This window comes from Copidosoma floridanum, unplaced genomic scaffold (genome assembly GCF_036245765.1).
Source record: "Copidosoma floridanum isolate Cflo_tuat_1 unplaced genomic scaffold, Cflo_Japanese_pri ptg000020l, whole genome shotgun sequence".
NCBI classification, from domain to species: Eukaryota; Metazoa; Arthropoda; class Insecta; order Hymenoptera; family Encyrtidae; genus Copidosoma; species Copidosoma floridanum.
In genome coordinates this window covers 28,362,884-28,389,645 of record NW_028321897.1, presented here as the reverse complement: position 1 = coordinate 28,389,645, position 26,762 = coordinate 28,362,884, and the positions used below count along the sequence as shown (strand labels likewise).

Sequence of the window (26,762 nt, the reverse complement as noted above, 5' to 3'; positions counted from 1 at the left end):
CCACACTAATCTCACTTCATCCTTTCAAACTTTCATAATTATTCACTTTACACTTTTTTCTCTGCTGCTTCTTCGCTTTTTACACTTCCTCGTACTTTCATTTCTTTTAGTTTTTACTTTAATTACTTTGTAATAACTGTTTCCTACGGAGCGCTCTCTCGACACGTCCGCACTCTCTCGCATGCAGAACGGAACTCAAAAATAAGACTAATTTCCAGCTATTTCAATATCATTGTCAAAAATTAGGACCTCACAGAGCTTCTTGGAACTTTTTAGCCCCTGGTTATGGAAAAAGTAGTGCTGATGCTACTGGAGCCACAACAAAATGGATCTGCTATCAAGCCGTTTTAAGCGGAAAAGACGTCATGTCAGTCGTTGATATTTTGAATATTATGAATTCTTTTCCAAACAACAAAATTTATGTATCCCCAGTAGAATTAGAAGATATGAAAAAAATCGATGAATTAGTCGATGCTACTGTACAATCAACACCTAATTCCAACAAAATTTTTTTAATTATTTGGTCACAGGATACTACTGAACGATTATTCCTGAATTATCTTTCTTGTTTTGAATGTTTTAAAAACCCACCATGAAAGCACTATTGTGTGAATCATGAAAGATTGAACCCTCTTGCCAAAAGGAAAAGTACATTATATAATAAAAAGAATATCACGGAGCAACCAAGTAATAAAATAGCAATAAGAAAAAGCAACAGAAAGTCTAGAAAAATGAATAGAGAGAAATAATTATTTAGAAGTAAATATTTTTATAACGATGTATGATAACACATTAAAGCATCAAAAATATAAAAACTTTTCGTTAACAAGTCATTTCTAAATTAACGAAAAACAGCATCAGATTTACAAATGTTGATTATATGTTATGATTTATATTTATGAAGCTATGTGAAATAGTTACTTTCGTAAAAGTTCAAGTAATAAATTTTAAGCTCTAATACAGTGTAAAGTATACAACAATTGAATTTTACCAGACAGTCTATTTATTTTGTCACAAATTTGTTATTTTAAATCGATTTATATCGGCTGTTTGGATATTGTTTAAAAAAAAAATAGAAAATTATTTAAATGATGGATATTTAGATTACACTTACAGGTACAATCCTTTTTTTCTCGAGCTTTTCAAACTAATTTTTACAGCTTATTATTATTACATAAAAAACCAAATATTACTTTGGAAAATTTTTTAAAAAACAATGATTTTAACATATTGTTACAATGACTTATCTTATACGTATTCAGAAATAAAAATTTTAATCCATTTATGTCAAACGGCTCTGACGTTTATTGATGTCAATAGAGGATTAAAAAGTTTTTTTTCTACGTTTGACAGTTATCTTAGAGATTTTTTAAATAAGCCTTTAAATGTATTTCTTACATTACTTTTCAATTATTCCCACAACTTTTGAGTTCAATAAGAGTGCTAATGATTCGTTGATGGGTCGTTGTATTCCAATATGTGTTTATTAAAAAAGGTATTATTAAACATGAGTAACGCAAATTTTTTTCAACAATTCGAAGTGCATAGAGATATGTATAATTATTTTTATCATCGTGCCTCAAAACGTTTCTTTCTTTTTGGAAAGTCGAAATGTTAAAAGTTTGGTGGAATTACTCATATAAACGATATACACGAGTAGAATCAAGTGGTTCGCGCACATCAGCAAAGTAACGGCTTGCACCCGCTACAAGTTGTGCGCGACAGTAAGCGAACTTCCAAGAGCTATGACGCTGGCGGAAATGTCAAATATTTATATCGAAGTCCCTCATCTTCAAGCGATGGAATGTAAAGTTCATGAGGGAAAGTCATATTAACTTTGTCACCTTTCTTACACGCATTACGGAGTGCCCTACGGCTTGGAGTCTCATAGAAGAGAAGCTCCTATGCAGCATCGCAGTTACTTGGCTCTGCGACGAATTTGATCAGTGGATGAGCTAGGCTAATTTTGTGGTGGTGAGCCAGGAATAGTATGGCTCAAACGAAGAAGTTCAGCGCCGCTGAACCTCTGACACACAAATACGCACTCAGTACGCTGGCAAGCTCGTGCAAAATTTTCCAACGCAGATTAGAAATATCGTGCGTTGACTCCAACCTCGGTGGCCGAATTTATTTTTACTACGATGACAACTGTTGGAATCGCTTCGTAATATGACCCTATAATATTAAGAAATAGTTTTGTCTAAAAAAGTTGACCGCTCTATTTGTTACTATGCAAATGGTAAATAGTGACCGATTTTTTTCTTAGAATTTTGCTTATAACTTTTTTATCGTGGTTGAATTAAAAAAATAGCTATAGACAATTTGTTCGTTATTTGATTATCTATCGATAGGCACCAGTTAGATAATCTAAAAAAAATTTTTGACCAAGTTATAGGGCAAAAAGTGCAAAAATCGTGATTTGAAATTTCAACTTTGATACAATCATAACTTTTACATTTCTCAATTAAAATGCTTGAAAATTTAGAATTTTACAGCCTTTATAACCATCTTTAATAACGCCTAAAGATTTTGTTATAATACAAGAAATGACGTCACAAAACGATAAATCATTTTAAAATTCATTTGACTGTCCTAATTGTAAAAATGCATGCAGACCAATAATTCCGTTTGGATTGTAGTAAGGATACAAAAGGCTTTGATACTGTAACGAAAAAAATTCTATTTTAAATTTTGACCTCTATTTTTTATTAAATTTGATTTTGTAATACAAACAAATTATTATAATTTTATTATTTTTTGATGTAGCAGAACGGAACCAAGTTTACGTGAAGTTGTATGTTTTTTACAATTTTGAAAAAAACAGGTTCTAATCCCATGGATTTTGAAATAGTTATTAACAAATTAGGGTTTTTTTGCAATTGTTTAAATTTTAATTTATGTTTTGACTAGGACAAATTTTTATGCTTCTACAACATATCTTTCATTGCATTACGTATTTTTCAGATTTTTAAACGCAAAAATAATAATTAAAGCAAAAAAATTGACTAATACACTTTAACATGCAACTCTGGTCACTAAACGTTGGGTTGCATGCATTAAGGCGTCCGTACGGTCGTTTAAATACAAATATTCTGTCATTCTAATTTTATTACAATTTTATATGATATTTATACAAAATATATAAATATAATTAAATATATTTATACAAATCTATACACTCTTAACAGTGGAATACTCGAAGAGAAAGTGACGAGGAACGTGACTTACGTGGTTTAACACAACCGATGTCTAACGGCCTTTTTCAAAATGATTCGTTGGAAGGTATAGTGCCTTAAACAGAGGTTCTCTGCAAATACAAGTCGCAGAGTGAACGGCAGGGATTCTCAAATCATCGTGTATGAAACAAAAAACAGATTATTCACATGCTACGACGCCTGAATCCATGCAACCCAACGTTCAGAGACCGTTGTTGCATGTTAAAGTGTATTAGTCAATTTTTTTTTCTTTAATTGTTATTTTTGTGTTAAAAAATCTGAAAGATACGTAATGCAATGAAAGATATGTTGTAGAAGCTTAAAAATTTGTCCTAGTCAAAACATAAATTAAAATTTAAACAATTGCAAAAAAACACTAATTTGTTAATAACTTTTGCAAAATCCACGGGATTGAAACCTGTTTCTTTTCAAAATTGTAAAAAACATACAACTTCACGTAAACTTGGTTCCGTTCTGCTACATCAAAAAATAATAAAATTATAATAAGTTGTTTGTATTACAAAATCAAATTTAATAAAAAATAGAGGTCAAAATTTAAAATAGAATTTTTTTCGTTACAGTATCAAAGCCTTTTGTATCCTTACTACAATCCAAACGGAATTATTGGTCTGCATGCATTTTTACAATTAGGACAGTCAAATGAATTTTAAAATGATTTATCGTTTTGTGACGTCATTTCTTGTATTATAACAAAATCTTTAGGCGTTATTAAAGATGGTTATAAAGGCTGTAAAATTCTAAATTTTCAAGCATTTTCATTGAGAAATGTAAAAGTTATGATTGTATCAAAGTTGAAATTTCAAATCACGATTTTTGCACTTTTTGCCCTATAACTTGATGAAAAAATTTTTTTAGATCATCTAATTGGTGCCTATCGATACATAATTAAATAAGAAACAAATTGTTTTTAGCTAATTTTGAATTCAACCACGATAAAAAAGTTACAAGCAAAATTCCAAGAAAAAAAATCGGTCACTATTCACTATTTGTGTAATAACAAATAGAGCGGTCAACTTTTTTAGAAAAAACTATTTCTTAATATTATAGAGTCGTATTACGAAGCGATTCCAACAGTTGTCATCGTAGTAAAAAAAAATTTCTTATTGGATACTTCAACTACCTGTCTATAGGCCTTGTCACCCTACCTTTCAAGCTAGGACACGATAAGGACGTTATCGTGCGGACGGATTTAGACGCTGATAACTTCATTATTGCTTTCGGCACCGTCCATGATCCCATTGACAGAGTACTAGTGCTGAAAGATCATGTAATTAAGTTATCTCTGACGACGATGGATGAGATCCGACTTGCCACCAGGGCTGACAGAAGTCTTGTCCAAACAACAAAAGGAATGAACGATACGCCTACGTGAGTGAGATGCTTGAAAACTGTATGGTCAAGCCATTCAGTAGTGGCTATGCCAGTCCCGTAGTTATGATACATCAAAAAGACGGCAAATATTGATTTTGCGAGGACTACCAGAAAGAAAACGCCGTAACAGTACCTAATGAGTATCCATTGCCTCATATGGATATAATCCTGCGGAAACTGAGGAGAGCACGCTTCATCTTGACTTTTGATCTCAGTAGCGCGTACCACCAAATTCCGTTATCACAGAAGGCTAAGCCAATATCGGCGTTCGCATTACCAGGCAAAGGACTCTTTCAGTTCTGACGATTACTCTTTGGTCTGAGTAACGTGCCAGTGACATTTCAGCAACTGGTTGACCTTGTCATCGAGCCGGACCTCAAGCCGTATACCTACACCCATCTCAATGACATAATAATTGTCGGAGAGACCGAGAAAAAGGAGAGTTCTGACCACCAGAGGGGGGATATCTCAGTGTCATCGTATCTCCGAAAGGGTTTATGTTCAGATCTGACCAAGCTAGAGCCAATTATGGTACCAGAAGTTCCTGACGAACTATTCGACAGTGATAGATCTAATAAATAGGCTACTGCGCAAGGACCAACCGTTCAAATGGAGCGACAAACAGCAACGATCCTTTGAACAGACAAAGGTCTTGCTGGCGTCTTCGGTTATATTGCAACGAGCAGAACAAAGAGTCATTACTTAGTGCAAACAGACGTTAGTGACTAGATTAGGCGCTGTACTGACGAAGATAGCCGATGGACAGGAAAAGATGCTGGAGTTCGCGAGCCACTCTATGACGATGGTCAAATGCAACTACAGCGTGACAAAGCAAGAATGCCTTACGGTTTTATGGGTGACGCAAAAATTCCACCCTTATATCGAAAGGACTCGCTTTAAAGTCGTGACTGACTACAGCAGTCTTTAGTGATTAGTGAATATCAATAACCTGAACAGACGTGAAGGTGGGCCATGGTTTCGAGGTGGAGCACGGAAGTACGGAAGGTACAAGTTGATCCACAAACGGAGGTTAGCCATTAACCCTCCCTGCAACAATCAGGCAGATACACTGCTGCCCAGTCGTCGAATATGCTTTTTTTTAAATCGTAAATCTTGGAACAGGATAAAGATATCACTATGATTTTTTTATCTTATAGATAATTGGACTAGGTATACAGGAAAACTGTAAGCAATGCAGTAATCAAACAATAATTATAATTTATCTTGTCAGTGATATCTTTATTATGTCCCGAGATTTATGATTTCGATACAAAATAATCAAATTTGCCCACTGTTCGCGCTGGCTGGCCTACCAGTTCCAGAGGCCGTGAAGGACCCATAGCAACCATATTTCAGCTAGCTGGGTGGATCAGCAGTACTTGAAGGTTTGGCCGCAACCTAATAGGTCATCTAGGAGCGCCTCGACCAGTCCTGCAATTGGGTTGTAGTGAGTTGCCAAGAGGCGATTGCCACGTTCACGGAGGTGGAGGCCTTCGTACGCGAATACGGTTTCACAGCCGTGACAGCCAAGGCCAAAAAGACGACCACATGGGGTGTTAGATTTTTGCAGCCTTCCACCAAACGTGAATAGAGACGTAAAGTTGAGCAGCAGGGCAGATTAGCTTAAGCATTCTAGCAAGCAAAAAGCGTTTACTTGATTTGTTTTGGTTTTTGCTATGACTCCCTTGATTTTGGCAGTTTTCTGCGACGTATACGGTGCAGCCGAAGGCCGCACAATGCGGCTAAAATTCGAAGAAAAAAGTTTCCAGAAAGAGTTTTTTCAACGTTGTGGCTGAAGTAATTTTTTATAAATTAAAAACCGTTTATAGTAACGTCCTATTCCCTAAGACTCCTCTTTTCTTTAAGTCTCAACGTGACCTCCATCTAAACATTACATTACTGTAGATACACAGGAAAAGTTATACACGTATAAAAATTTTTAGAGTAAAGGAAATCTACCAAAAGCAAACGAAATCTACGTCTGCAAGTTAGTGAATGCGTAAAAAGTGTAGTAAATTTTAATACTGTGGGGAAAAAAAAATTTTTAGCACTAAAAATTGAAAAATATTTTTTTCGTGTTTTTTTATATAAAATTTGAGTTTTCAAGCCATGTATTGATAAAACGCCACCGTGTGCTGCCTTAAAATATATTAAAGGTTTCTCACAAGAATGTTAGTTACTGAATAAAACAAGATTTAGCTGCTACCTTCTGCTACTTTATATTTTATGCAACTTTTTGTAAAAAAGTAATTGAATATTTGATAACATAGATAAAGCAATTAAGGTAGTTGTTTTCTAAATTAGAAGTATCTAAAAAAGTACGAAATTGTCAGTAAAAACGATATAATCATCGAGAAATATGTGTAAAAAATTTGAGACCGATTTACAACGTTGTTATTGAAATATCTTCGTCAAAAAATCACTCTTTTAACATTGGAGCAAGGGTGCAAACACTACATAGCCCCATTATTTTAAAAAGTGTAACTTACCGCATTTCTATAAATAATTGAAACACTATTGAAGACTACCTTAGACAGTAAAGAAGCACATACATTTTTTTGAGAATTTTTCACCACATAGTTTTAAAGTAATAGTAATCAAAAGCTGCTCTTCGTTTGATTTTGGAAGATAAACAAGTAAGTATCGTGTATGTGGCAACATCGCATTGTCACATGAATACAAGTAGATAGATACATACGTTTATGTACGTATATGTATACGCAAAGGCATTCACATTTCACTCTGATATTTTGAATACGGGATGATATGTACATACATATTGTTTATCTACATATAAGATTGACCTATATATTGGGAAACAACTACCTTAATATAAAGTTCAAAAAAGAAAGAACAAAAATATCGAAATTTAAAGAAAAAAAAAACATTGAATGAGAAAGTAGGAACTGCAGGTGTATGAAACTAGAATGAAGAAAAAAAAGGCAAAGAGAGAAAGGAATAGTAAAGGGAGAGCCTATTCAGTAAATAGGGGATCTACTAATTGTAGGACCGTACCTCTCTGTAGAATGAGAATGTTTGGCCTCAAGCTCTGCCGCGTGCAGCGCTACTGCATAAGAGCCATCATGGCCATGAACAATGTGCTCTCTACACTTATTGGTGGAAAATTCAATATGGAAGGTCGCTTGTTCTAAGCCTCTTGATTGGCTGATCAGTTCGGTGGCTGAAGAGCCCACCTTATGTATTTATTACAGCATGGCACGTATATGAGTCGACTCAACGCAGTCGAGGCTGCTCTGCATACAGTCATAAGGCTTATGACTGTATCTGTACACATATTTTCAATACATACAAGAATAGTGGATATGTATTTGTATCTGTATATCTATATAAACATTTGATAATTGTAGTAGTGTGTGTGATAATAGTAGTTCGTATATGCACGCACTAAACACTAGGCAGACATTCCATATGTTACTACACGTACTGTAATTTGTAAAGCGGGAAATGCAACGCTAATATTTATTTATAACACTAAAATAAAAGTAACAACATACGTATTTCTTCTTCAAACTTGAATGGATATGAGTTACATCTAACTTTGCATATTATAAGATGTCTGACACAATTACTAAAAAAATACGCAAATTCATTGTGACATATTTTAATTATGTAATAAAATTTTTCATAAATTCATAGTATGATAATCAAAAATAGATCTGAAAGTATAGTTTTGTTTTTTTTATTGAATTTATTCTAGATATTTATTTTTGTTTAATTAATCAAAGTAATTTAACGATGATAAAAAAATACGTATTTATTTTTTAGATGCCAGTAATAAGACGAACGGTGATTAAACACGGTTGAAATCATTGAAAAAAATTACAAAACATTTCGAATAATTATTTAAAAGAAATTTATGTCAAAACACTTTTATCTGAAAGTAAAAATTCAAGTTATCATTTATCAGTTGATGAAAAACAGAAAATATTAGATTACCTGCATAAAATAAGATCAAGATGGGATTTAAATAAAAGGACAGAAGAAAAATTTTCGAAAAATAATCATGATTGATAAGAAGAATCTACTGAACTGAAGAAAGAAAACAAAAAAAAAGAATGTAATAAAGAGTCAAAATAAAAAACAAAATGATAAAATAAATTCCAACGCAGGTTGGTGAGAACTTAATTTCTCTTAGTCTTCTGAACGTAGTAAATGCAGAAAAATAGAAGAATTACGAGTGATTGTATCAGCTAAAGCTTTCCTATACTCAGCAAAAAGTAAATGGCGATTTAAAGATAATACTGGTTTTGCAAAAGTTGTGTGTAGTATTTCTGAAGGGAGTCCTACAAAAGCTTCGAAATACAAAAAAATATTGGAGTTTTGAAATTAAAATATACCTTTCACTAATAATAAAGCTTTACCACTGTTTATTGAACTTGAATTATCTCAAAGTAAATAGCAGCTGTTGCAAAATGCTCGTATAAAAAAAAAATCAAGGATTGATTTCATCATCCAATAAGCTACAGAAAGCAATACTACAGTTTTATCCAACCGTAGGTCGGTCTTTCACTGAAAATAAAGCAGCAGTTTAATTGCAATTTCTATCTAATCATATGATTAACCGCATTATTCTTTATCAAATAAAAGTTATGGAATGTTTATCTTAAAAATAACTAGAAAATATAACCTTAATAGTTAGCCGAGCGGAAATGATTGTATTCCATAAGTTGGTAATGTTTATTTTTTTTAATTAGTAGGAAATTGAAAAAAAATAGTGACAGTTTTAAGTCTAAATTCATGACAGTTAATAGGACTTATAATCCACAATTGTCTATTACAAACTCGTATAAAAACTTTTTAATCCATATGATTTGTTTTTTTTTCGCAGGATCAAACGGGACAACCGTGCCCGTAAACATTATTATTTTTTATTCAAAAAAGTTTTTTTCCATCTAATGTAAAATAATAAACATTAAAAGTGATGTATTATTAACAACTGTTGTGCTTTATTATCACTGTCTAATATTTGACTTTTAAGGTTCATTAAAAACTCACAACTAAGAATAATTGCAATTATTAATAGTTATAAGTGTTCGAGGCGTATGCGTTAGCACACACTAGGCTCGGATAGGTTGATTGGGAAGACACAATAAAACACAATAAAATTAAACAGCATAAAAATAACAACTTTTAATGTCACTTAAAGGCCAAGAAAAATCACAGTTAATATTCACAAAAATAGTAAAGGTCAAAATAATACAGGAGAAAAGAAATAATGTCTATAGTCTTAAAGCAATGAACTATTGAAAATACATAAAAGAGAAGAATGTAGAAAGAAAAGAGTCAAGTTGAATAACACAATATGTAAACACGCACTGGCTTCGAGCTCGCAAGAGAGTTTAAAAGTTACACGAATAAATGTGAAAATGAAAGCACTGATATAATATAACTGATTGAAATCTTGATTAACTAAAAACGACTGTCTGTAGAAATACACAAGAGTTTCACTGAGTCTTGTTGTTGATAATCACTGGTAGTTCGATGAAATTAACCATTTGAGCTGGTCTGCAGATTATGCAGTGAGCAGCTTAAACAAAGCACTAAGTGCACTGCACTGCACAACTGAGTTTTGTCCATTGTATTGCGAGAGTAAATCTGAAGATTTACACTAGTATTTAAGGTGATGTATGCACTTTTGAATGCTAGAGTTTGGCAACGTAAATTAAGAGAGTCTATCTTCGACGAAAGCTGAGTGTAATCTGGCGCTTACAGTATACAAAGCTTGCCGCGTGAATACGCACACACACACCTGCAGCGCGCCAAGTCGACCAAGCGCACACGCACAGAGCGTTGAGCCGACAGAGACTACAAGTGTACACAATGTACATTAAAGCCGGGCCTACTGTCGGTCGCTCTCATTTCCAACAATAAGTTTTTGATGAACCTTAAAAGTCAAGTATTAGATAGTGATAATAAACCATAAAAGTTATTTCTAGTGACTACTTTTTTTCAATCTTTCTATAACGACATTTACGATGGAAAAAATAATAATAATAGTAAATGATAAACTAATAACACTCATTGAACTTTATTATAATCTCAAATCTGGATTATATAAGATATTATTATTAGTTTTTTTTTTTTCGTTACTTAATCACAAAAAAAATGTCCGCTTGGATAAATAGAGGCTGTAATGGTAGTTAAGGACACAGTGAATGTAAGCACAAGCTAGACTAAGACAATGTTAGTGACAAAAATATTTTTCTTATCTCTTTTATCCTATACACAGAAACTCTACGACAAAGAAAACTACAATAGTCGGGTAAAATCCAAGGTCATCATCACCAAGATATTAAGATATTGTCGGCTAACGAAAACTCAATGTGCACAAGAATCAATTGATTTGACGAAAATGATAACTAATCACATAGATAACCAGATAAAGTGGATGTCCCAGCACTCGCTCACGTAAGCAGATGAAACGTTTCAATAGATTAATTTTATCTTTTAATAGGCCTTCGTTATATTTTCAATTAGGTATACACGTAAATTTGTGTTGAAAAAAGTTTTTGTTTAATGTCTGAATAACTATCCGATTTACCCATGTTTTGATAATTTATAATGAAAAAAACAGCTTAATGATATATTATTGGGACATGACTGAGTACTGAGACATCAACCTTACATTATCTGAATCCGTTTGAAAATATTCTTAACGGCTACATCGTGTGAGTTAAATATAATTTGCCCTTCACAATAATAGATATGAAAGTATGCAACTCATTGACAGATTCAACATCGCGATGCCTTATTATCTGTGCAATTGTACATCAAGATTTCAACGACATAAATTCAATGCTTGACAAAAAAATTGTTTTAGATCACTTAAAATTTGATCTATCATCTCTTCATTGTTAGATAAGGTGTTTTCAATATACATAACATTTGTCGTACAAATTAAAAATCAAAATAACAGGCACGTACAAAAAAGAAAAAAGAGTCATTTCAAAAAAAAAATAATAAAATACAAACTACTTTAAAAAAAAAGTGGGCTTAAATGTTGACAAAATAAAATCTGGAAATGAGACATCGAACGATGTTTTTTTTTTTTACATACATTTTACAGCCATTTCTGAGAACAGTGTCCAATAGGGTTTGTGCATTGCTGTGTTACTCTGTATATATGTGCTATCGTCATTGGCATACTAAAAAACCGCCTCAGATTAAATATGATCAATCACTTACACAGCACTGAGGACCTTATTTTAAATGGCTTCCAAACCATCGGACCACGATCTTAAAACATCTACATGAGCAATTGGTTTCTCAGAGGTGCAAGCCAAGTGTGTAATGATCGGGTCTTAAACTTGGAAACCTGTGTTACCAAGCTCCCGAGCCATAAGATCCACAACCGAACGATGGTATTACGACGTGTAGTTTTTTTGAAAAGTACGAACAATCTGCAAAAATAACTGGAATCGTTCAGGATATAAGACATCGTTTTTACGTTATACTGCAAGCTATATTAAGAAGACATGATATTAATTTGAACAATTCTAGGCAGTATACTGTGAAGTTAGTTGAAATGACTATAGACAAGTACGATTGATATTAAATGCCAACTTTAGTGTATAATCATTGCAGGAGATGCACAAAAGGCGTGCATTAACCTTATTCGATCTATCTTCTGAGGTTTTCTAGAAAAAACTATCGCCAAAAAACAATGGAAGATGTATTCAGAAGATTTTTAGTAGCTTCTAATGTATAAGTTTTTAGAAAATAGAAAACTATAAGCTAAACAGCAAAAGTCTTTATCAGCTGATGCTTTTGATTTATTGTCATCTCTGTCTGTTGATAAAAAAGAGAGTCAAGATAATACTGATATAAGCTCTGCCACTGAGCCAGAGACAGACGTAGATGCGTATAACATTAATGATAATAAATTTTTTTAAATGTAATTCTTCTTTAAAACTGGGTACACTTTTTAAGTTTATAACACTAGAGTGTACGTTTTAAATAACTGTACAAGTTATACTACAATTCGAAACTCTTTCCTGTATAAAAAAATAATTTTCAATTTTAATAAAAGTTTTTGTGAAAATAAAATTAAAAAAAATTTCTTAGTACCTTTAAGAAACATAAATAAAATTATCGAATAGTAATAAATAAAAGGTACTCGAAAAAACTTCAGAAATCTTTGCTTGATGCCATATTGGAACTTACCATACTGTCCCGTGCCTTTTCTCCTCCGCACCAAACCACATGTCACGCTGCCACAGCACAGCACAGATTTTTAATTTTATTTCTTTTTCTTTAACTAAAAAAAAGTCTCTGGATTTGACCCTCTAACTTTCTGTACCCAAGCCGAGTCCCTTACCCACTCTTCTATGAGCATTGGAACTTTAATTACTTCTTCTTATGCTACGACTTGTAACTTACTTTTAATATAAATATTCATTTACTGTTTATTAATTAGTTTGGGTAATTACAGATTGCATTTATAAATGAAACATTCATTTAATAAACTAATTTTTTTTGTTTAACGATTTTTTCAAACTTAAAAATTAGTATACTTTTGCAGAGCAACTTTTCTCAGTGATTATTAAATATTTATTTACTTATTTACCATTTATTTGTGACTTTTACAATAAATAATTGTTTATTCAATTTTTTCCTCTTATTTCAAAAATTTTTAGAATATTTTTTTGTATTCTATGAATACATTCATTGATTTTTTTGGGTTTTGGCTCTTTCACAACTTCTCCATTTGTGCCTAAAGTGATTTTTTGGCTTAAAGACATTCATCACAGTCAGTGGGAAAAAATTTCAAAGAGGTGAGAGGAATGCAAATACACGCAGCAACGCTGGAAATATTTTTTTCTCATATGGATGTGCTTTACTTGATCTCCTATTTCTAAATTTATTTTAAAACCCATTGGTGGATTTATTGGATAATATAAAACGTTTATCTAAATGCAATGTTTCATACAAACACAAATTGAGAGATTTCTACAGATCATATACATAAAATTTTACGTGATTCTTTTATAATGTTACATGTAAAAATGAAATTTTGTGAAAGGAAATATGTAAAAAAAAAGGTACAATTAAACGAGCTGCAAATTTTTGTGGGTATTTTTTATGCTATTTTGAAATTACGTTGAATGTTTGAATAACACTTCTCAAAAAAATCTATGTGTGATGAACGTCCTGAAGGGACCATTATTGGCATGTAAGATTACCCTATTAAAGAAAGTGGTACTATAAGATGGTTTATCTTGACTTTTTAAGTACCATTATATTTTGGATATCAAATATGGATTAGAAATAATGTGTAAGCGTTTGTGACAGATGTGGGCGTGATGTTGGAGATGTAATCAGCGTAGGAGGTGGGAAGTTGTTTTAAAATCTTTGGAAGATTCTATAAAAGTGTACAGTCTTGTTAGTTAGCTTTAGTTGATAGCCAGTAATCTCAGTTTGTGTATTCGACCCTATACTGAAAGAAATTCTGACTTATAGAGCTCAAGGGTGCATGTCGCCATCGTTTAACGCAACGTCAAACTTAAACGTTGGACTTTCTTGTAATAATCTCGTGGCTCGTGGCCCGATGATATATATACACTGAGAGATTAGTGGAACGCTCTCTGTCCTCACACGGTCGGATAAAGTCCTGATGTAACGTACGCCTACCGACTCAGGCAGTGGGACAGCTGGCAAGCCACTTTGAACGCTAGGTGGACCACCGCAGTACAGCAGCAGTACTATCTATACAGTACAGCAGTTGTCCCGGAATCTCGTGCATGGTCTGTTCCGGTTCATGGTACAGTATATTTCCACGACAGAAGCTATTTATACTATCTATTAGGTAAGTTACTTGTATTTTATAGATAATAATGTATGTATATGATACATAGCACATCAGTACTGGACATATCTATACATACTATTCACTGTATAGGTGCTACCTGTGCGTTACTCTGTCACAAAAATAACAACTATAGCCGCGTGTGTCTTATAAGTATATATGTATACATACGTACTTATGAAGATCCTGAATAGTTCATCTTTTTTGTAATAAATTTTAAAGTCTTAGAAATCGAAAACAAAAGCAAAAAAAAAGCTAAAAGGGTGTCGATTTAAAATAAATGATTTTAAAAGTAACGAAAACTCAAAATGTTTTATATTATTTCTAAAAACTTTTATACATATCAACCCTATAACTGTATTTTATAAAAAAAAATTATCTCTCCAAGCTGTAAAATAAGAATTTTTATTCAAACAAACTATTATAAAAAGTAAGTCTTAATTTTTAATTTTTATGATATTTAGTTTATATAAAACTAGATTGTAAATTATTATAATGTATAAGTTACCAGTGTCATTTACAATAACGTAATAAGTGGCAAATAATAATACAGAATATATTACTCCTCTAATTAATTGATCAACCTTAAAACATACCGTATTATTTTTAATATATTTTACAAAGACACGATTCATAAACGTGCATATATACAAACGCATTTAATAATATACATATGCACACATGCGCGTTACATACACATATGCGCGTTGAGTATGCATTATAATATATTATACTCTACGCTCGGCACGCGAGCTACTATGGGTACATCTAATGTACTCGTCAATAGCACGTTAATAGTACCATACTTGTGGCATATTGCTTGTGCTGCAAGAGTGGAGCGCCCGGTATCCCACTCTGGGTCGTCTCTCGTCCCAACGTACGTGGTAGCTCAGCCGCGCCACCTGAAGGACAGAGGGCGTTCCACTAATCTCTCGGTGTAGGTATACATATGCATGCGAACTACGTGACGTATCGGAGAGGAAGGGAAGTATACAAATATAGGCCGCCTTCCCTCAATCCTTTTTTCTGTTACTTTCCGTAGGCTGCATCAGGCATCAGCGCATGTATACGTGTACCTATATGTATTGTCAGGCCACGAGGATTGAAATTGTCATGAAGGAGTCCAAACCCTTGGGTTCGTTCGGCCTGACACTTTGAGCTCTTAGAGGTTTTGCTGCATCATGCTATACGAACGCAAACATTGGACTGAGAGAGTCTCATGGTACGCACTCACAGTTTTACGTTGCTTTGAACTCTAACGACACGCATCCTTAAGCTTTATTAGTCTAATATTTCCCTCAATGTATCTTCGGTTTTTTGAGGGTATTTTCTAAAGATTTCTCTTCCTCGCCCCTTGGAAAAAAAACAAATCTAAAGTTTTTATTTGATATTACTCCTAATGTTCTATTATCAAGTAAAATGGTAACAAACACTCAATAGTTTTCATAAAAAAAAAACTGTAACTTTTCTGTGATCCACGAGATCTAATGGGAGAGGTTGAAAATGAGCATAATTAAAAATACTGTAAACAATTTCTGAAGGCCTAGCTTCGTTGTTGTCAAGATTCTCTCAAAGAAAATGTATAATGTTAATAGAATATCCATATAAAGTGGTACACGTTCAAATAAAAAATGTTAACTCCTAATTCTTACAATCTCAATGATTTTTGGTAATCAATTTGTTCATAATTAAACTGAATATACTCATGTTTTTATTTTAGAATACTTACATTAAATGCTTCCAAACGGACGACTTACTTTTGAGATTAAAGATAACAGAATTATCCTGTTGACACTTTAATCCTGGATGAGAAGTTTATAACTGCTTTATTCATGTTAATTTTTAAAACGCTTTGGAAGTAAACACAAATTGGTTAATAGTTATAAAAATAAAATTTTAAGTTTTTTTGATTTTCATAAAGTTTTATTGACTAACTTCCTAACAGCTGTTTCGTTACACTTTACCTTCATCAGACGAATCTCTAACAGCGGCTAAATATAAATTGATACAAAGTTTTTACATATCTGTGTTCAATAGATAAATACGTATACATAAAAGTAGGAATATAACACCAAAACAATGGGTGTAATGATACATGTGTAATTTTACATAGTAGTTATTTAAAGTTAAGTGAAAGTAAATTATTTAAATATATTTGACTTCATAATAATTTACTACTATTTTTAAAATTATTAATTCCTTTTTTTCAAGTGATTCAGTTTTTTCCCTTTTTGACACACGTGTAAAACTATACTTATGATTAAAACTATGATGAAATTCTATTGGATGGTATGCATAGTTTAAAGTATTGAACTTATTTATGTATGCTCTATAAAGATCTCTCGTACGTAAATTGAATGATCTTCCGGTTTGGAATTTATATTCATGATATGTGCCACACTGTAAACTGTTAGTTAGTTAGTAACTTGTTAGTTTTGAAAGCAACATTAATGCCTAACTTTTTTATGTGCTTATATGTAGCATCTTATAGCAGCCCTTCATATAAAATTGGAGAAAACCTATTGACAACTTTCACGGGCATAGAAAAAACCTTCTCAATATCTTTTTATACTTTTATTATAATTTTATTAATTAAATTATCTCTTTGTTTAGAATTATTATTACTATCCAATGCCTGCTCTTTAATTAAATTTATATATTTGTTATATTTAATGATTGTACGAAAAACGTTAAAGAGTCTATAAAAGTGGCTTTTAAGCATCTTCAACTTTTTTAAAAAATTTATTCATAACCATTGATGGCCAAATTTTACAGCAAATCACTATCAAAAATCCTGTTCAGCAAGTCAATATATACAAAAAGAATTCTTGAGTGGGACGATTTTAATGAAAAAGGCTGCGGAAACCCACCTGGCGCCCACACTAATCGGCATATCTTCATGACTTTGATTTAAGCCATTGAAATACGTCCGTTTTTAATAGTGATTTTATATATTTATCATCATCATCGTTATCATCCATTACCACTTCAATATCTTCAATATTAGCACAGTTTATTTCCTGATAGTTTTTACATAAATCACTTAAAATACTATTCTTTTTGCAACTACAATTTCCCTTGCAGTTCTTAACACACTAACAAGCTATTATTGCTGTCGTAGATGGTGGAATTAGTGGATTTACGGGTATGCAAATTTTCAGTGAAGTCCAAAGTTGTCTGTAAAATTTTTCTAATAGCATTGGACTACTCAATAATATTAGATCGACAGGTGGTTGCCGACGGATCCATTAGGCAGCCGCAGCCACAAAAACGTCATCCGCAAGTGCAGGTAACTAGCAGCATCCACTTATAGCCATGGTACTGGCTGACCCCTAAATTCGTCATTTTTGGGCCGAGGCGCCTGCTGCATGAGTTGCCCAGGTTGAAATGGTTTTCGAAGCGTCAAACAGTATGAACAATAGCCAAAGATACATCGCGCTTGTCTGTACTCTCAGTGGAGCTGCAGTTTCTGAGCTGTCTGACAGCATCGCCACTCCTCCAACCACAGAGCGTTTCCAGGCAACCAAGACAGTGATTCTGTCTTATTTTCGAGAGTCAGCCAACACGTAGTTTTGCCAACTCTTCAGACAGCTCCAGCTAGTAGACTCCAAGCCGTCTTAGCTCTTGCGCAAAATAAAAAGCCTCACAGCAAGAAAAGTCTTAAAGGAAATCCTCAAAATCTTTGGCTTAATCTTCTCCCACCACAAATTGCTCAATTAACTGCGCGCAGCTGATAATCAGCAACGGAGATCCAGCCGCAGCCGCTCCAAATTTCGTTCTAGACAACAAGGGTATACATTTCCGATACATCAGCAAACCCAGACTGGTGCTGGTTACACCAAGAGTTTGGAATAGCAGCTGAGAATTGCCGAGCCTCCTGCAAATTTTCCTCTATAACGCAAGAAAATCAGGAAGGCCCCTTTCGACGTTGGAGGCGGGCAATCAAGGATCTTCGGAGAATCCCTTCCACATCTAAAACCGTGAGTACCAGATTCCTATTGCCACCTACTGTACATATATCTTGACCGTCGAGTTGGGACTCCTACGTGCTGCAACTTAGAGTTCCATCGTCGTTGACACATGACGTTGCTGATACGGCACCATCGTAGCTACCAGAAGCGATTATTCCCGCATTACACACGGCTCCGGAAACCAGCCTCAAATATTTCCCTCAAATTCACCGAACTTGCAGTCCACAGGTCGACAATCAGCCGAACCACTGATTCCACCAGCATCATCGGTCTCCTCCAGTGAGTAGTTTCCATCACCTGACACCCTGTCTAGCCCGTCTGTTTCGAAGTTCGCAATACCAGATTTTTTAGGTCACGAATCAGCTAATTATACCCGACTACTATCAGCAGCGCCTACCCTCAGGTAGTGAACGCTGCCTGCAATACAATGATCTTGACCAGCGTCGACGGCGGTGGCACGTGTTTCACCTACGACAGCGAATCAACATTCCTTATTTAAATTATCTTTTAATTCATTGTACGGCAATAAAGCCAGACTTTTGTTAGACCCGACTTTTCTTTTCGTAACCTCCTACGTACCTCTGTCATTCTTAAGCACCGGGAATTAGCTAACTTGCGATGAACTCCAAACATATATGTGAGTTTAAGCGTAAATACGTGCATAAAAGTTGATACTGCATTACATTATTGAATACGTAAGAGTACAAAGCATGCGTGAAGAAAGAAAAAAAGGGAGGGAAAGAGAAAAAAAGTTAATGTCACAAAAAGCTCTAGAAATTTGAAATCGTATGTGATGTCGAAAAGATATTTTCTCTCAGTACCGTTTGATGTATAACTAAGTATATTATATAGTTAACTTGAGAGGGGGTGGCATTCTATACAACTCTCTACAGACTCTCCATAGGCTCCTACAGACCCCCACTTACTTACCGATCTTCACCGACCATGAAATGTATATACGTATACGTGTGCGTGTCGTATACGTATGTATACACGCATGTGTATGCATTTTACTTATACATGTGAACATTTTTTTTTTAATCTACTTTATTATCTAACTTCGATACAACAAATAATTTTTTTATCGCTAAATCGAATTAAATTCATTACATTCGATTTACGTATTAATTTTGAAAATAAATAAGCTAAGCAAATATAATAAATTAAATAATCAATTAGTCAAGATTTTTGTCATAACTCCAATTTTTGTTAATTTATTAACGAACTACGATAAGACATCAACTTTTAAAATAAACTAATAAATGCATGCATAAATGTTAGTGAAAATTATTTGCTAATATATCTATATTAATAACATTATAACTGTATGCAAATGTTGTTTTCGTTGATCTAACTTATATTTTTTTCACTAAGATACCCTACCAGACTTGACCGACCATATAAATACTTAAATATTTAATTTTTAATACATATTTTAAAATATTTTCCCACATTTCTCAGAACGCAAAAAGATGTGTTCTTTAGACATAGAAAAATATTGTAATTGTTTTATTTATATAACAAAGGAGGAAGTTACAAATTAATTAATTTTAATTTTACTTAAAATTATGTATAAGAATAAAATTTTTGGTGCGCTAAGCTTTTTTTGGACATATCTTACTAATATGTAAAGCAAAGTCGCTAAAACCGTTGTAATCGCTAACCGCGGAAACTACTTAATCAATTTTGCTGAAACTTTGCATACCGATTCTTGACACTTCCTAGATGGTTTTAGTATGGTTTTTATCTTGAAAAATTTAATAACAATAGCAATAAATAAGCTCAAAGTTTTGCAAAAATACGCCAGCTTTTCACTTTAGTTCAGTAGGATCCGCTAGGTGGCGTCGACTTAAAATCGAAGATACCTGCAACAGAATTGAATAAGTGTGGTTATAATAGGCCAGAGCGTCGCAAAAATTTCTCTTCCGGCAGAAATTTGTCTACTGGCAGTTCATCGAGCTGTATCCAGACTGTAGATGATAGTCGTGCAGCTGGGCATCCCGGTTACCGATGACGCTGAACTCCGTTGGGTTATTGGAGCCTAGGTCTACTTTCATCCTGAACCTCCAGGTTTGACGAGTGCCACCAAAAATAAAGTTAATTTAACCGATGACGTCTCTGGCAGAATACCAGAAGACGTGTCTAGCCAGAGCGCAACCTACTCCAACACTTCAGATTTATGTGGCCGTACCACAATCTGGCCTGGTGCTGTCAGAGAATAATTCTACTACAAAAGTAAGCCAGGGAAGACAGCCCTGATCAGTACGGGCAGCCACAACTGCCAACTTCTTAGTGATCGTTCCAACGGCTTACCTACAGAGAAGGTATTCTCCAGGCCCACTTTCCCAACTAACGATGAGCGGTTGGTTATCCGGGGAACAACCTGAAGACGAGATATATTTTGATCAGCGGCGTATCTCTCTCATGTACGGCCTCTGTACATAGACTTCAAGGGTAGGAGTCGAGCTACCAACAGCTGGCTCTCCATCATCAAGAATAATAAGGAATAACTAGAAATTTCACCACTGGCCTTTTTCAGGGCCAATATAAGTATTTACGTTCAGTACTTAACCTTCAATCTCATCGGTTCTTTTAAGGGCCACCTAAGTTTAAACTACTTTGCCAACAAATAAATTTTTACTACCATTTCCGGAAACATTATTCGTCGACTAAAAGACTATGTAAGGGCGGCCACTATTAAACCAAGTCAGTCATTCACTGGCAGACGTCACGAGCAGAGTTGTTCGTCGCAAGGCTGGGAACCCCGGTGACCGACGACCCTATATTACCCTCTCGACTCTAAGCATTCAACCAGGAATCACCTATCCTCTCCAAGGTCTGCGCTGGGCTAACCTAACAACTGTGAAGGAAAAAAAAAACTTGAGCCAACGGGAGTCCCCAACGGGCAAGCATCATGAACCAATCTCTCCACCTTAGATCATCAAAACAACTGAGTCTGCAAAAAAAGGTGCTTTAGACACCAACGTCTTTGACGTTATATTAGGAGACGTTGGGAAAGAGCACTACAACTAGCCCCTAAGCTTTGGACTTAATTTTTCTCTCGATCAGTCTGGGTCTTCAACAGCAGGCCAGAGAAGATCACCCTGATTTATCCAGGCAGTCACAATTGCTGTAAACTTTAGTCAAGCAAGAGTTTACTTAAGAAGCTCACCGGTCTTTTTTAGGGCTATCGGACGTCGAACTACCTTGCTAACAAATATATTAGAACTTAAAAAAGTTGACAGAAAATAGCCTTTAGGGGTCACAAAAGTCTTAAGCATGCCAAAAGTCGCAAGAGGGTGAATTGGAAGGAAAACTTCCTTCAAATGTATCTAATAAATACAATTTTAGGCGTCAAGAAACTGGCGCAGAAAATTTATTGAGATTGGAACAGCAGCCTCAAAATCGACAAATTCTTTATGTGAGGGATCAGTTTTTCATTTTACCCTCACAGTAATCTCTTAAATCTTTAAAGATCTAAATTCAGGTTTTTAAACAAGAAGAAAATATATTTGTATTTTTGTGGCAATAAAAAATGTAGAGATTAAGCTCCAAGACTTTGTTGCTCTGGTAATAAAGTTGTGAGATAAGAGAAATAAAATTTTTTTAATCTATATTTTCGGAAGTTTAAAATCTTATCATCTTTAAAAAATAGCCCTTGTCGTAAATTACATAGGAGAAACTGCAAATCAACCGCTCCTTTTGGCTAACGATTATTTTATGGCATAAGGAACGCACGGTACTTTTCAGCATAATTTTTTTTTTTTAATTTTTACAGCTTATTATTTGACCAAATAAACTGTATGGATTAAGAACAAATATGTTTTTAGTAAGAAGATTTTGTTCTAAGAAGTGTCAGGAATAAATGTAAAATTTCTAACTGTAAACGTTTCACATTATATGTCAACACACTACGGTGTTTCATTTAGTAAGTCTCGGGCGAAGCCAAGACGTGGGGCTGCTTGTTGGTTATAACCTACGTCAGAGATTTTATTTTTTTATTTGTTTTTGTATGTGCAGAAGATTTTGTTGATAGTAGATAATCGCACTATTTTATATATTGTATAAATTTTAGAACTGGAAGATAAATCATGTAAATGTTTTAATCTACCTGCACTGAAACAAATTGAATATATGCAATATCTTATGGATTAAAAAATATCTTATAGTATTGAAATGTTTAACTCATTGAATATGAATTTAATGAATGATAAAAAAAAAATATGTCGTACAATTTGTAAAAGCATGTGTAATTTTTTTATTCGATGATGCTAGAAATTTGAGAAAAACTTATTTATATGTAACATTGAATTATTATTTTATTTCTCGGGGTTCGAAAAATTTTCCAATGGCTTGGACTGGCATAGCATCAGTATTGCTTCCAAAAGGTTTGATAAGTCATAGAACTTTCAGACTTTCGTTAGACTGAAACAATACAGTAAGCGTGTTTTTCGGATTCAAAAACGATAACAATAAATAACGAGAAAACGATTTGATTATTTAAGGTGGAGCTTTAATTAATTTTTAAAAAGTCTTAGAAATAGTCGACAGTAATTTTAGGGGTATATGTAATATGGAAATATAAAACCAGATATTTATTAGTTATTTTTGGAGAAAATTTTTGTGAAATTCCTCCATTTTTTAAAAACAATGATAAAATTAATATTATTTATAAAACTACAATTATTATTTTTATGGATATTTGAATTTTTTCAATTTTATATGAGTAATTGTTTAAAGATTTATAGGAGAAACTCATTTTAGTTTTACCATCAATTCTCCATTCATATAATTGATTTATAATACTTATACGTCAAACGATCCGGTAACACAAAAAACATTTATTTCTTAGTTTTGAAAAGAAATATTAAATTATATAAAAAGTTAATTAGATAAATGATTTGTCAATTAAAATAATGTGTAATCAAATCTAATTCATTAATAAACAGTAACCAAGTATCAAAATTAGATATAAGTTATAAATCAAATTAGAGCAAGGAGAGAAAGGTGAATCTATAAAACATGTCGTTCGAAGCAGAGTAGATATGGTACTTAGCTAGTGAAATGAACATTTACTTTAGTTTCACATTTTTTGAGGTCATTGATCTAAAATAGTCTGTTTAAAAAATCTTAAGTTCCAATTTTACGTATGTTTCTATTTCATATATTAAGTAGAAAGATTTTCCGTTTAAGTTAAAGTACTGGGAAATTGGCTTACAGAACGCGCAGAGGGGTGGAGCGATATATTATATAGTTATTTAGGATTCGCTGTCTGTACTTCCCCTCCTCTATTCTCCTCGTTCATCCTCAGCTCCCCTCAAAATAATGCAAAATTCCCTTTCATTTTTTTGATGAATCAATTAAATTTTAGTTTAGCCTTCCTCGGCCACCCCTCGCATTTTTCTTCCACCCCATCGCCCTCATCAGTCCTCTCTCAAAATCAGACAAACTTCTTTTATTTCTCTGTAAAATTAACCCAATTAAATTTTGGATAGCCTCCACACTCCCACACGTCTGCCCTCATATTTTTGTGGCCTTCCTCACCCCTTCCCCTTAAGGAAGACCAAATTATATTTACTTGGTATGCCTCCCCTCACATTTTCCCGTATTCTATAGTTATTTACAAGGGGCTTTCTACCTCATTCACCCCCTTTCGCCTCTCCTTAAAATAAGGAGAAGAATCCTTAAACTATGTGAAAAATTAACCCAATAGAAATTATGTGTTTTTTATATATTTCTTTCACACCGCGCATGAGGTGAATAGACAGTTGCGTTCATCTTTGTTTTGTTATTGGTATTGTGTGTAGATTATTGTATAAAATAATCTGTATATACTTATATGCTTGACATGATATACTTATGTGTAATATAATATATTACATTATGATTGAAAAATAACATCCATGAATATCATCGCTAATCAGACTTTTTGTGAAACCATAAAACTGATTCCTGTTTCGAAAATGATTACAATATTTAGATTTTTACTATGAAAAATTCAATTTTTTTACTTAAATTATTCCCTTATCGAATCAATAACTGCATATTAATGTCAAATGTTTATATATGAGGGCACCGGTTTATAGTATCATGAAAAGCCAGTTAGCCGTAAAAACCACGAACCAACACAGCTCGTAAGATATTATTGCATAATGTCATGCAGTTTTCTTACTACTGTATTAAGTAAAGTCCTAAAGACCGTTGTAATCTCGAACTACAAAAACTTCTCAGCTGATTTTACTGAAATTTTGGATACTGATTCTTGATACTTTCTAGATGGCTTCGGTAAAGTTTTTATCTTGAAAAAATTAATAACAAAAGCAATAAATAAGCTCAAAAATAAGGTGCTTTGGACACTAACGTCTCTGGCGTTACACCAGGAGATGTTGGGAGACGAAAAAGCACTAAAACTAGCTTTAACGCTTGAGAGCGTTGTGGTTTTCCTTCCAATCAGTCTGGAACTGAAATATCTATAAAAAAACATTATTATAATTTTTTTGCCCATAACTTGAAAAATATATCTTCAACTATTTAAATGAACCAACAATACACGAATTGATTTTTTACAAAAAACAATTTACTCTAGGTGGTTTCATGTGGAATGCCCCACACATTTAACTATATAATATAGGAAGGTACGTAGGTTTTTAAATCAGGAAAGATTGTGTGGTTTTTTTTCTTTACTTTGCACTTAACTTTGCAAAAAAATAAGGAGTTCTTGTATCTTTATCTAATAGCACAAAAGACTGAGAGACAGAGATCACTCTGTAGCTCATTTTGTAATGAGGTGCTTTCCCATACACTACTCTACAGAGCCAAGCAGAGATAAGCTAAAATTCCAAGCTAAGGTATCTTGTTATCTTGTACCATTTGAAGATAATCCTCCATCCAAAAGTCTGCCGTACGAGCGAGTGAGAGTTTTTGCATGTGGTTTCCTCTTCCATGTAGAGTGCAGAGAGTTGTACATGCCACATTACACTTTTTCAAACTTGAAAACAATGGGTATGCTCTCCCCCTCACCCTCTAAGCTAAACAACATTTACACTGTTTATAAGTAAATAAGACATTTCTTGTGACTTTTAAAAGATGTTTAACTTGTTATAAAGAGAGAAAACTATAATCTACTTAAATATTCATGAAAATTTATAACCAAATGATATTTATTTTTATTAAATAGTTGGACTTTTTTTAGACTGGACTGGAATTAGCAATTGACTGTGAAACGGATACGCAAATCATACAATTATTACTGAACTCTGGCGCCCAACCAGTATCGTCAAAACCTATACACGATTCTGCTATTATAATTGCTGCTAAAAAATCATCAAGAATTTTACCATTACTTTTTGAAAGCATTAGTCAAGAAAATAGATCATTATTAAATTTAAAGAATTCAGAAGGTACAAACGCATATTCCTTTTAACTTGAATCATTTTGTAGATAAGTAATTAACTATCAAATGATTTATAGGTTTCGCCGCTATTCATTATTGCGCACAACGTGGGAATCTAAATGGTATTATAGAACTTCTTAAACATGGTGCTGAAGTTAATTTACAAGACGAAAGAAGTGGAAAAACAGCTCTATTTTACGCAGTAGATACGAAAAATTGTGATATCCCTCAAGACGCTTACTATGATACAGCTTTCAAGCTTTTAGAATATGGTGCTGTATCAAATATACTAACATTTTCAAAACATAGCGTGTTATCAATAATTGATGACATCAAGAACCATTCGTTAAAAATTGCTCTAAATAAAGCAATTCAATAAGAAAATTCAATTTTCTTAGCAATCATTTTATTTCACGCTTATAAATATTTATTAAAACTTTTTGCACTGCAAACTAGCTTTTTTTATTTATTTATTTCTTATAAGTAATGTTGTTTTGATCCAAACAAACTAATTTCATAAAAATGTTAATTTAAAGTTAATACAGAACTTGCACATTTTCAATAGTACATAAAGTTTTAGATATATCAGACAAACTGTTTTTTTTAACTCTCAAATAAATTAATTTAACTCTTAAGTACTATTCAAATCGATATCACGTGACGTAACGTCAACCTAATTTTTCAAGGAATTTACCACACTCGATACAAACAAGTTCTGGATGTTTTTTAGCAACTCAGCTTGGTTAATGTAGCACAGAGATTGACCATAACCTGCATTCGAAATTGGTATTCGCCAGAGTGAGTGTGAAACTGATCACTGATATGTGCAAGTAAAACCAAAATCAGTGTGTAAAGGTGTTTAAATACAGTCAAAATTAGTTGATATTGAAGTAAATTTTAATTTCTTGACACATGACCCGGTCCAGCTGTTCAATCTACGAATAGTAATTAAACTTCAAACGATA

General features: G+C 33.3%; 1 protein-coding gene across 1 annotated transcript in view; it reads left to right on the top strand.

Annotated features, from left to right (window-relative positions):
• Positions 1–26,187, top strand: part of LOC106641858 (uncharacterized) — a 94,142-nt gene extending 67,955 nt beyond the window's left edge. The window contains exons 2-3 of the mRNA XM_014356421.2: positions 25,597–25,804; positions 25,875–26,187. Coding sequence (XP_014211907.2) covers positions 25,597–25,804; positions 25,875–26,176 — 510 coding nt within the window. The 3' untranslated portion in view covers positions 26,177–26,187. The remainder of the gene's footprint in view (positions 1–25,596; positions 25,805–25,874) is intronic.
• The last annotated feature ends 575 nt before the right edge of the window (positions 26,188–26,762 follow it).